At 40.9% G+C, this 12306-nt stretch overlaps 1 protein-coding gene across 4 annotated transcripts in view; it reads right to left on the minus strand.

Moving 5' to 3' along the window:
- Positions 1-10095, minus strand: part of LOC110504770 (F-BAR and double SH3 domains protein 1) — a 34086-nt gene extending 23991 nt beyond the window's left edge. For 2 of the 4 annotated variants that reach the window (XR_016491569.1, XM_036969987.2), the window contains exons 1-6: positions 9974-10095; positions 6514-6611; positions 6007-6052; positions 4459-4532; positions 4055-4199; positions 2261-2397 (exon numbers count right to left, since the gene is read on the minus strand). Coding sequence is in view for 2 of the 4 variants with exons in the window: in XM_036969987.2 (XP_036825882.2) it covers positions 2261-2397; positions 4055-4199; positions 4459-4532; positions 6007-6052; positions 6514-6611; positions 9974-10090 (617 nt within the window). In the remaining 2 variants the exon portion in view is untranslated. Of the gene's footprint in view, positions 1-2260; positions 2398-4054; positions 4200-4458; positions 4533-6006; positions 6053-6513; positions 6612-7693; positions 8128-9973 lie in introns of those variants that run through there. The other 2 variants (XM_090219397.1, XM_090219399.1) reach the window with 2 other exon arrangements.
- Positions 10096-12306: the final 2211 nt, after the last annotated feature.

The following is a 12306-nucleotide window of genomic DNA, read 5'->3' on the forward strand; positions in this document are numbered from 1 at the left end:
ATTATGAAACTTCAAAGATACCAGGTCTGGTCTACATAGCAGATTTTAAAAAGGCGTTTGATAAAGTATGGCTACTTTAATTTCGGTGAATCTCTTATACAATAGGTTAAAGTTATGTACAGCAACCCCAGATGCAAAATAGTAAATAATTGTTACTTCTCAGAAAGTATTGAGCTTTTAAGAGGAGTAAAACAAGGCTGTCCGTTGTCTCCATATCTATTTATAATGGCCATTGAATGCTAGCTATTAAAATTAGATCCAACAAAAACATCGGGGGGTTAGAAATCCAGGGGATAAAAACAAAAAAAGTGTCCATTTATGCCGATGACTCAAGTTTTTTCTAAAGTTTGCAATCGGGATCCCTGCACATTGAAGATCTCGATCACTTTTTTAGCCTCTCTGGACTAAAACCTAATTATGACAAGTGTACCATATTACGTATTGGATCGTTAAAAGACACAGTGTTTACGCTACCTCTACACCTGTTGTAACAAATAAAATAACATGTGATTTGTAGTTTACCAATAAAATGGGCGGATGGTGAAGTAGACATACTTGGTATTCACATCTCAAAAAATATGAACTTACCACAATCAATTTCAACAGAAAGTTCGCAAAAATAGATAAGATTCTGCAGCCATGGAAAAATAGAAAAATATACCGGTTTCATTTGAGGACCAACATGTTGACAGCTGCGCCATGCAGGTTGCAAAATAAATGGGAAGAGATTTTCGATTTACCGATTCCATGGCACATGGTTTATGAACTGGTACAAAAAAACAACATTTGATTCAACACTTAAGAGTTTTTCAATTTAAATTATTATACAAAATTCTTGCCATCAACAGAAAGTATGAACTTTTTCCACATTTTGTTATGTTACAGCCTTATTCTAAAATGGATTAAATGTAAATGCTTGGTCATTATGGGGTATTGTGTGTATATTGATGAGGGGGGAAAAAACTATTTAATCCATTTTAGAATAAGGCTGTAACCTAAGAAAATGTGGAAAAAGTCAAGGGTTCTGAATACTTTTTGGGGGCACTGTATATGGGGCATACAACAGTCTCAGCTTTGTAGATATTGCTGCGATGAGACAGAATCACTAGATCATTTATTCTGGTATTGCCCCCATGTAGCTTGTTGCTAGTCACAGGTTCAGGAATGGTTAAAAAATCACAACCTTCACTTAAAATTAACCTTACAAATAGTGGTATTGGGCGATTTGGTCAGTCAATAAATAATATGATAATACTCGTGGGAATGGCTTTCATCTTTAGCTCACAATCTGTGGATACAATACGATTAGAAAGGTTGAAAATGTATATAAAACATCACAGAAGCTATTTTTGTTAATTATTCGCCATTTTAATAAAAAATGATCACATCTTCATTGTTACCCAGAAATAATTTGATATTGAGATAAAAACATCTGCATTGGACCTTTAAGGCTGTCACATGGGAACAAAGCAGGGCTAGAGTAAGGGTATTACTGGAAAATCAATGAAAATGGATATGGTTTCATTTGGACTTTTGTCTAACACAGGGATGGGCAACTTTGACTGGGGTGGGAACCACAAAAAAATGGAAGGGGCCACAGTGGCTGGTGGGTCTGCATACCCACATCCATAGCCCCACCTTGTGAGCAAAACATTTTAGCAGCCAACCTCGTGGCAGCAAAGATGATTGTTTTTAGTTTTATAGTTAATTTCCTGCTATTCCACACATTTTGCCATGGTGAGGAGAGAAGATTTAGCAATTTTATAACTCATTTCATGCATGGGGCAGAGAAAAATTTTGCAGTTTATTATATGAAAACTGGTGATCAATGGTTGGTAATTCGACCATGCTTACTAAAAGTTTAGATAGCTGGCCGCTAGATTAATTGACCAATCTAAAAGAAAGTTGCTGACATGGGCTAATTTAGTGACTGCTGATGCACAACCACATTTCGAAATTGCACCTTGAATATTATATTATTCTAACTCTCAACAGTAAGTTGAGACCCGACTGTCCCCCCCCCCCCCCCCGTCCCCGTCCCCCCAAAATACATTTGACTTACTTCATCTTTTTAATTGTCTACAAAAAGGGGGACCACGTGCCGCATGACTCCAGTTGCCCATTCCTGGTATAACATACAGTAAGTAGTATATGGATGGATATTGCACACTGATCGTAAAAACAGACAAACTCCATTCCAAATCAACCTATTTCCTACATAGTGCGCTACTTTTGACCAGGCTCACACTCACAGACTTACTTGGCCTGTGCGTCAGCAGCTTTCTCCCTGGCCACGTTAGCCATGTGACTCAGCTGGTAGTATCTCTTCTTGACCTTGTGGAGCTCTCGTAGTGCATCCACTACCTCACCCTGTACTCTCTGCAGCTGCTCTAGACCCTGTAGGGCAACACAACGCATCATATTATTACAATGTAATACAACAATATGCATGGGCGGAACAGCGTATAGGGGTGACTGAAGGAGGAACTCACTGCATTTAAACTACATCAAACTGTCTCTAGATTGACAGATTCAACAAATCCAATAGATTCAATGCTGGTTACGTAGTGCAAAAGGCAGGTTTTAAATGATAAATACTCTCTGTAGTTTAACAGTGCGTGTAGCATGTGGAGGTCAAGGCTGTACAAGTGTAAGGGTTTTTCCAGGGTTTTCCACTGCTTGAATAGTAACCTTTAGATCACAATATTTTCAACGCTAACAAGTGACTCACGTTCCTGCTTTGTTTGATTCTCTGTCATTAACAACAACTACCACAAAGTAGCATAAAAGTCGAGAGGAAGTCGTCAGTAAGTACTGGTGCCTTTCCTAATAAGGTATAGAGAAAATGAAAGGCTTTGGCTGTTTGTGTTAGATTGTCTTAGAATGTATTTCCCTCCTCAAGAAAAAGTGAAAGTACGACGTGAGAAAACCTCTGGTAATGAGTTGTGTGGTTTTGTGAATGGAGGCATTGTGGGCTTCATGAAAACTCCACTCAAAAACTACCTAATATGTATTTTTTCATGATGATGTGGCAAGTGACGCTTCCTGAAAGACCAATCATCTAGAAAACTTGACTGCTGACATGCAAATCATTTTTAGTACTGTATCAAGAGAGGACTAATGGAGAACAAAAATATTGCTTTTGGAGTGGATTTCTTTCTTTAAAACAACATGCTCCGGTTACATAATTTAATCATTTTCATAAGGAGGAAGCTATCATAAGCTACACTCTCTTTTAACCTATATATGTGTCGGGGGCTAGGGTCAGTCTGTTATATCTGGAGTATTTCTCCTGTCTTATCCGCTGTCCTGTGTGAACTTAAGTATGCTCTCTCTAATTCTCTCTTTCCTTCTTTCTCACTCTCGGAGGACCTGAGCCCTAGGACCATGCCTCAGGACTACCTGGCATGATGACTCCTTGTTGTCCCCAGTCCACCTGGCCGTGCTGCTGCTCCAGTTTCAACCTGTTCACTGGGATTACTATTATTTGACCATGCTGGTCATTTATGAACATTTGAACATCTTGGCCATGTTCTGTTATAATCTCCACCCGGGCACAGCCAGAAGACGACTGGCCACCCCTCATCCTGGTTCCTCTCTAGGTTTCTTCCTAGGTTTTGGCCTTTCTAGGGAGTTTTTCCTAGCCACCGTGCTTCTACACCTGCATTGCTTGCTGTTTGGGGTTTTAGGCTGGGTTTCTGTACAGCACTTTGATATATCAGCTGATGTAAGAAGGGCTATATAAATACATTTGATTTAGATTTATTTTTGGGGCACCCCCCCCCCCCCCCCCCCCCCCCCCCAAGTAGGCTTGATGTGAGTGTGTTCAAGCTGTAGATAAATCAAACAAGCTTTCACAGACTCCAAAACCATTTCTACACAATGTTCTCAGCTTAGTGAAGCATGATGAAGAAAATGTACAGTTGTGAATAGATGATTTGTCTAAAAACATGCTTTTTCTTCTATCTGGTTACTCAGACTAGGCTGCACTGCAATGTGGATCATACATTATTTCAGTGCATCCTCCAATAAGCCACTGCACAGCTAGGCTCACCCTCTTGGCCTTCAGCTCCTTGGCTGCCCTCAGGCTCTTCAGAGCGTCGGCAGTGAGTGAGCGATATCCGTCGGCCGCCGTGAGACGACACACTCCACTCTGTGCCGTGGCCTCAATCAGAGACCTCCACACAGCAAACACACTCCTGGCAGTATACACACACACAGAAAGAGAGCGGTGTTATTACACCAGCACTATGGCATTCCCTGATGTTAGACTGTGTTATTAGGGACGGGGGCATCTTCAATCATGAATAATTACAGTATTTGATAGATATTTCCTTCATATATGTCTATGAAACTCTGAACGTAACTTGTTTTACAAAAATGGGGGTTGGAATGGCTGAGAGTAAAAAGGTCATTAACATGTAGCGGGATCAAACTATCAAGCTTATGATAGGTTACCCAGAGTTCAAAGAGTCTCCCTTGCCTCTTTGCCAGTCTTTCCTCTGGAACTGTATGGCCAGTCTCTGGAGGGCCTGAGAGAGAAGGATATGTTTTATTAAAGATGATAGGAAACACAATCAGGGATATTTCATTACATTCACCTTATAAACCTTGTTGTAACCCATAAATATGAATTTGGTTGGAGTGCAAGTGCAGGACCCAGCCTAAAGTGAACACGTCTTGTTTTTGTGTACAGGATAACATGTAGATTTGGAGCGAAAAGCAGAGTTTTTTATCAATACTAGAAGCTCTGCACTCGAGGCTCCTGGTGGAACATCAACACCCCAGTGAAAACATCGCTATCCAGTGTTCACTTCCTGTTTCAGATTAACTCACTGCCGACTTCAGAGAAGTGATCCAGGAGCTTGGCTCAGAAACACACTGGCTCCTTCACACCAAGACATCAAATAGCAGAGCCGCTACGCGCCACCAGTAGTACTAAAGCCACAGACCACCTTTATTCTGAACTTTTCAGATGTGGAGGGATCGGTTCACAGGCCCTTATTTCACCATCGCCACCCTGCTACATTCCCCATGGTGCAAGGGTCTGAGGTGAAAACACTGGTCTGAGTGTGTAGGTTAACATTATTACAACTGTTAGACCTACTCCATAGGTCCAATGTTAATGCATTGTTAACAACAAACAGAACCAAGGGACAGCACCACAGGACACTCATTTCACTACGGAAACTAACTAGAAACCACAATGGTCAGAGGCAAGTTCAAAGTCCATGGCAACAAGTGGATAGGAGACTCAATAGGAATGCTCTTATGTCAGACACTACAGGAAGTTACTACAGTAGATATAACCCAGCTAGGCATGTTAGAAAAGGAAAAGGGTCCCTTTAGTGTATCTAAAGCAGACATTTCCACAGCCATTTAATGAAGTTATCAGCTTATCAAACACCCTATTATGTAAATCTTCTCAGAATGACGTACACCATGGATAACCCCATCGGGAAACATCCAATGGGACATCAGCACTACAGTACAATATGGGACATAATTATCACTGTTGTTTCTGGTTCCTGTGACAGATGCATACCTTGTGTTGTATTCCCCTGCCTTGCTTATGGACAACACCAAGGTCCCTGAAATACTCACTAATATCTGAATCAATATCTGAATGCATTCCATTTCAAAACATTCAATATGAGTGCTTTGAGTAATGCTTTTAATGTGGGGAGGAGGGTGGTAAGAGTGTTGCTTAAAATAGTTGTTGCGAGGATGCCATTAAAAACAGGTTAGTGTCCAAATACTCCAACCCCATTTCAGCTCAATGATACGCCACTCTACAAGATGTCCCAAGGTCGTATCACATGGTTTACTGCCCCCCATCAATGGAGAGGTGAACATATGACACGGACATACACCCAACTGGGCACAGATGTCAATTCAACGTCAATTCCACGTTTCGCTGAAACAATGTTGATTCAACCAGTGTGTGCCCAGTGGGACCTGACCACAGCTTGTCAATCAGCATTAACAATATGGGAGGCCTCTCACCTGACTGTACTCTTGTTCTATGGCAGCACGCTGTTTACTGAAGGACCTGGACAGAGAAAAATAAACATCACATCTAGGATATGTCAGTGAACTGCATTTAGGCAGTAATTATATAATCTATCCATCTATATATATATATATATGTATATATCTCCGAGAGATAATTGTCAGAGAGCATTAGTCAGCATATACCTCTGTAAACACCCAGGAGGCCTGACCACATGCTAGACATCTGAAGATGTGTTCAGAAATCCTTCTGTTTCACTCAGCATCGTTAGTGTCTATTGGTTCTTGTTGTGATTACACTGGAGTCATACACACAATATTATCAAATATGTACAGTATGTATTATACAAATACAGGCTTCTGTAGGATGGGGGCAAGGGGGGACAAGCAGGAGCAGGGTAGGGTAGATGGAGTAGGGGGTGGGACAGTAGGCCTTGGTGGGGTAGGGTGATGCAGGGTAAGTCAGGGTATAGCAGAAACAGGTAGGGAGGATGGTCACACCTGATGTCCTCCAGCAGTTCTACCTCCTGCTGCTGTTTGCTCTGCAGCCGGCCCACTTGCTCCGCAAAGGCCATCTTCACCTGCTGGGTCTCCTTCACCTGTCAATCAAAACAGTGACACATACCTGTATCAGGACCGGCCAGCACCGGGACTAAATAAAATCTAAGTTTATTCATCACGTGCACAGTGGATGTAAACAGTACAGTCTATCCAGTCAATAAAAATAAGTGATTATAATTTACAGTGAGGACCAAAAGTATTGGGACAGATAAAATGTTTTTGCTGTTTTGTCTCTGTACTCCAGGACTTTGGATTTGAAATTATACAATGACTATGAGGTAAAGGTGCAGACTATCAGCTTTAATTTCAGGGTATTCTTATCCATATCGGGTGAACCGTTTAGAAATTACAGCACTTCTTCTACGTAGTATTAGACGGGGCAAGGACTCTCCAATGTGTCGAAATTGTTCCGCAGGGATGCTGGCCCATGTTGATTCCAATGCTTCCCACAGTTGTGTCAAGTTGGCTGAATGTCCCTTGGGTGGTGGACCATTTTTGATACACACGGGAAACTGTTGAGCATTAAAAACCTAGCGGCATTGCATTTCTTGACAGAAACCGGTGCGCCTGGCACCTACTACCATACCCCATTCAAAGGCACTTACATTGTTTTGTCTTGCCCATTCACCCTCTGAATGGCACACATACACAATCCATGTCTCAATTGTCTCAAGGCTTTAAAATATTTCATTAACCTGTCTCCCCTGCATCTACACTGATTGAAGTGGATTTAACAAGTGACAGTCATGGAAAGTGTTCTTAATGTTTTGTATACTCAGTGTACAGTTGAAGTCGGAAGTTTACATACACTTAGTCATTAAAACTTGTTTTTCAACCACTACAAATTTCTTGATAACAAACTATAGTTTTGGCAAATCGGGCTGGGTCATCTATTTTGTGCATGACACAAGTCATTTTTCCAACAATTGTTCACAAGCACATTATTTCACTTATAATTCACTGTATCATAATTTCAGTGGGTCAGGAGTTTACATACACTAAATTGACTGTGCCTTTAAACAGCTTGGAAAATTCCAGAAAATTATGTCATGGCTTTAGAAGCTTCTGACATAATTTGAGTCAATTGGAGGTGTACCTGTGGATGTATTTCAAGGCCTACCTTCAAACTCAGTGCCTCTTTGCTTGACATTATGGGAAAATGCCAAGTTCTCAGAAAAAAAATTGTAGACCTCCACAAGTTTGGTTCATCTTTGGGAAAAATTTCCAAACGCCTGAAGGTACCACGTTCAGCTGTACAAACAATAGTACACAAGTATAAACACCATGGGACCACGTAGCCGTCATACCGCTCAGGAAAGAGACGCGTTCTGTCTCCTAGAGATGAACGTACCTTGGTGCGAAAAGTGCAAATCAATCCCAGAACAATAGCAAAGGACCTTGTGAAGATACTGGAGGAAACAGGTACGAAAGTATCTATTTCCACAGTAAAACGAGTCCTATATCGACATAACCTGAAAGGCCGCTCAGCAAGGAAGAAGCCACTGCTCCAAAACCGCCATAAAAAAGAAAGACTATGGTTTGCAACTGCACATGGGGACAAAGATTGTACTTTTTGGAGAAATTTCCTCTGGTCTGATGAAACAAAAATAGAACTGTTTGGCCATAATGACCATCGTTATGTTCAGAGGAAAAAGGGAGAGGCTTGCAAGCCGAAGAACATCATACCAACCATAAAGCACGAGGGTGGCAGCATCATGTTGTGGGGGTGCTTTGCTGAAGGAGGGACTGGTGCACTTCACAAAATAGATGGCATCATGAGGCAGGAAAATTTTGTGGATATATTAAAGCAACATCTCAAGACATCAGTCAAGTTAAAGCTTGATCGCAAAGGGGTCTTCCAAATGGACAATGACCCCAAGCATACTTCCAAAGTTGTGGCAAAATGGCTTAAGGACAGCAAAGTCAAGGTATTGGAGTGGCCATCACAAAGCCCTGACCTCAATCCTATAGAAAATCTGTGGGCAGAATTGAAAAAGTGTGTGGGAGCAAGGAGGCCTACAAACCTGACTCAGGTACACCAGCTCTGTCAGGAGGAATGGGCCAAAATTCTAAAAACGTATTGTGGGAAGCTTGTGGAAGGCTACCCAAAACATTTGACCAAAGTTAAACAATTTAAAGGCAATGCTACTAAATACTAATTGAGTGTATGTAAACCTCTGACCCACTGGGAATGTGATGAAAGAAATAAAAGCTGAAATAAATAATTCGCTCTACTATTATTCTGACATTTCACATTCTTAAAATAAAGTGGCAATCCTAACTGACCTAAGACAGGGAATTTTTACTAGGATTAAATGTCAGGAATTGTGAAAAACCGAGTTTAAATTTATTTGGCTAAGGTGTATGTAAACTTCCGACTTCAACTGAATATGTGTTTTAAAGTAGTCAAAAGTTGTATATCTGGTTCCATATTCATAGCATGAAATGACTACAACAAGCTTGTGACTCTACCAATGATGGATGCATTTGCAGCTTGTTTTGGTTGTGTTTCAGATTATTTTGTGCCCAATAGAAATGAATGGTACATAATGCATAGTGTTCTTTTGTAGTCCCTTTTATTGTAAATAAGAATATGTTTTTAAACACTTCTACATTAATGTGGATGCTACCATGATTAATGGATAATCATGACTGAAATGTGAATGATGAGTGAGAAAGTTACAGATGCACAAAGACCATACTCCCAAGACATGCTAACCTCTCACCATTACCAATAACAGGGGAGGTTATAAAACATGTTTTGGGGGGTATGATATTTATGGGGGTGAGTGCTGAATTTTTGTCCCAGTCCGCCTCTGGGTACATCAGCTGAAGACTTCAGTCTGAAGGTCAGAGTCAGCAACATCAGCGAACTAGTAGCCACTTAGCCCCGACACGGAGCCTGTACATGCACTATGTTCATTAATTCATTAACTCTCTATCGCTCTCTCTCTCTCTCTCTCTCTCTCTCTCTCTCTCTTTGTTATTGTGAATTGTGGACATCAGAATATAAGCAATAGCAGAATTAATGGTGCAAAATATGCGTTGAGCATCATAAGGATGCTGGCATCATTACTTGGAACCTACGAAAATGCCACAAGTGAAAACGACCAAATTCAAATTAAGACTACTTCACAGGAGTAGGACTTTTCTAGACATGTTCTACTAAACAGTTCACCTCTTGTGAAATAATTCGCAATAATAACTTGCATTTTCAGAAACTTTACAATTATGTCAAATGTACTGTGCCAAATGAAAATAGAATAGAGACGTCAGAGGTACTTTCAACGTATTTCAACCTCTCTATGGTATTGCCACTTGCCACATTTCATTTCGTTTTACATGTTTTTAACTTCACAATTATGTCAATTGTTATTGCAAATTCTTGTAAAATTCTTACCTTTCTGGGAGGAGGTTGCATTTTCGGATTATTTAGCGTCTCCTTTTTATTGAAGCGCAATAGCCTACTTCCCGAAAGCTTTTGACACACTAAAGCATCTCTAGGTAGGTGGAGCATTACTTTGGACTAGCTGTTTTACATGCTCCAAACCCCCTGATGGAATAGTGCCACCTAGCGGGCACGTATAATGCTGTCCTCCAAGAGTTTCACTTTTGATCGCCAGTAGCTACATATGCTGTTAAGTTTTTTTGTTGGAGATCCTAGAAGAGCCCAGGAAGGTGGCATGAGAAGCTACCTAGGTATGAAGCCACATCAAACAACTCAAGTAGTCCAATGTCCAAAAACATCCAATGATTTCTTTATTGTTTATTACATTATTTGTATAATGTTGGTTTAGGATGAGATAGAAATTGTCTTTGTTTCTAACCACTAGAATTGAAAGATCAACACCAGAAAGTAAAGGTCAACCAACGATATGGCTCTAATATTCTTCAGACAGATTTATCTGTGATGCACTTTGCCATACATAGACCTACATTCAGACCTAGGCTATAGTATCTAATTTACTGGTCATTTCACAATCCGGTCAATACAGGAACAGCAAACACAGTAGCAGATATGTCTTCCAGGTGTTCATCCAATTATTAGCAACACAATTTCAAATTGATAAATAGTTAATAAAGAAATGATAAAGAAAATAATATAGAATCAAATGTTGTTATAGTTGATCAGTTGGGTGTAGAGCGGAGGTGTTGATAAATTCGAACACTTGTTTCAGCTGCTGCAGGAACATCTTCGGAGACACCACTGGTTCACAGTGCAGGGCCAGTTGAAAGCCCTTCAATGACAGAGAATAACACATACATCTGGTAAGATCTTTGTAATTGTGAACAATGTAACAGTAATTTCATGGCTTTTCAGTTTTTCTCTGCCATGTCCAGAATGTCATTATAGTCTAAGAACAAATCTTTTTTTAAGCCCTTTTTTCATGATATCCAGTTGGTAGTTAGAGTCTTGTCCCATTGCTGCAACTCCCCTACGGATACGGGAGAGAGCCATGCGTCCTCCCAATCACGACCCTCTGCACTGCTTCTTGACACAGTGCTTGCTTAACCCGGAAGCCAGCCACACCAATGTGTCAGAGGAAACACTGTACAACTGGTGACCGTGTCAGCATGCATGCACCCGGCCCGCCACAGGAGTTGCTAGAGCGCATTGGGACAGGGACATCCCAGCCGGCCAAACCCTCCCCTAACCGCAAGGCCAATTGTGTGTCGTCTCATGGGTCTCCCAGTCGCGGCCAGCTGCGACACAGCCCGGGGTCGAACCTGGATCTGTAGTGACGTCTCAAGCACTGCAGTGCTTTAGACCGGTGCGCCTCTCTAAGAACAATTCAGTGCATTTTGAACAATTCTGTGCATGTTGAGGGGAATTAACTTACCTTGGACCAATGAATCCCTAATCTTTTCTTCAGTAGGCCTGCGATACGATGCACACTCTGCAGTGACTCCAGTCCCTGTTTGAAGTAGTCTGCTGTGCATGTTCCCTATTCAAAGTAACAGAAGAAAAGGGTTACAAAGGTACACTTTGCTTGACATCCCACCGGGCACTGACGTCAATTCAAAGTCTATTCCACGTTGGTTCAACGTAATTTCATTGAAATTGTGTGGAAGCCATGTTGATTCAACCAGTGTGTGCCCAGTGGGATGGCTCTACTTACTGTAACTCCAATTAACATTTTATGTTTCTCTTACCACTGATGTGATGGGGATTTGGAGACACTGGCATTTTAGATCCTACAGAGATAAGTACATGTTAGAAAACACAGTTGACAGAATTGTTTAATATAACAATTGTACTGCAATACATACATCTAGGTTAACATTCCTTTAGCAGAGACCAATCCATCACATTAGGAATTAATATACTGTGATATGTCGTGGCAGGTAGCCTAGTGATTAGAGCATTGGGCCAGTAATCAAAAGGTTGCTGGATCAAGCTGACAAGGTTGTTCCCCGGTAGGCTGTCATTGTAAATAAGAATTTGTTCTTAACTGACTTGCCTAGTTAAATAAAGCCTCTTTTTTTTACAAAAAATATAAATGAGACAACACAACCAGGTTTTGCTAATTGAAATGAGAGAGCAAAGGAAGTTAGTGCAGCCTGTGGTAGGAGGCTATGTTGTATCTGTGTGTATTCTGATTGAGATAAGCAATGTCACAAGACAGATTAGAGATGCTCTAGCAGCGTTGCTTTTCAAAAAAAGTGTTTCATGAAGTGCACAGCGTACATAAGAATCAGACAGGCATGTCTAGCAGTGAGATGTGTTTAACC

This window comes from Oncorhynchus mykiss, chromosome 25 (assembly GCF_057628025.1).
Source record: "Oncorhynchus mykiss isolate SJ-2025 chromosome 25, ASM5762802v1, whole genome shotgun sequence".
Taxonomy (NCBI): Eukaryota; Metazoa; Chordata; class Actinopteri; order Salmoniformes; family Salmonidae; genus Oncorhynchus; species Oncorhynchus mykiss.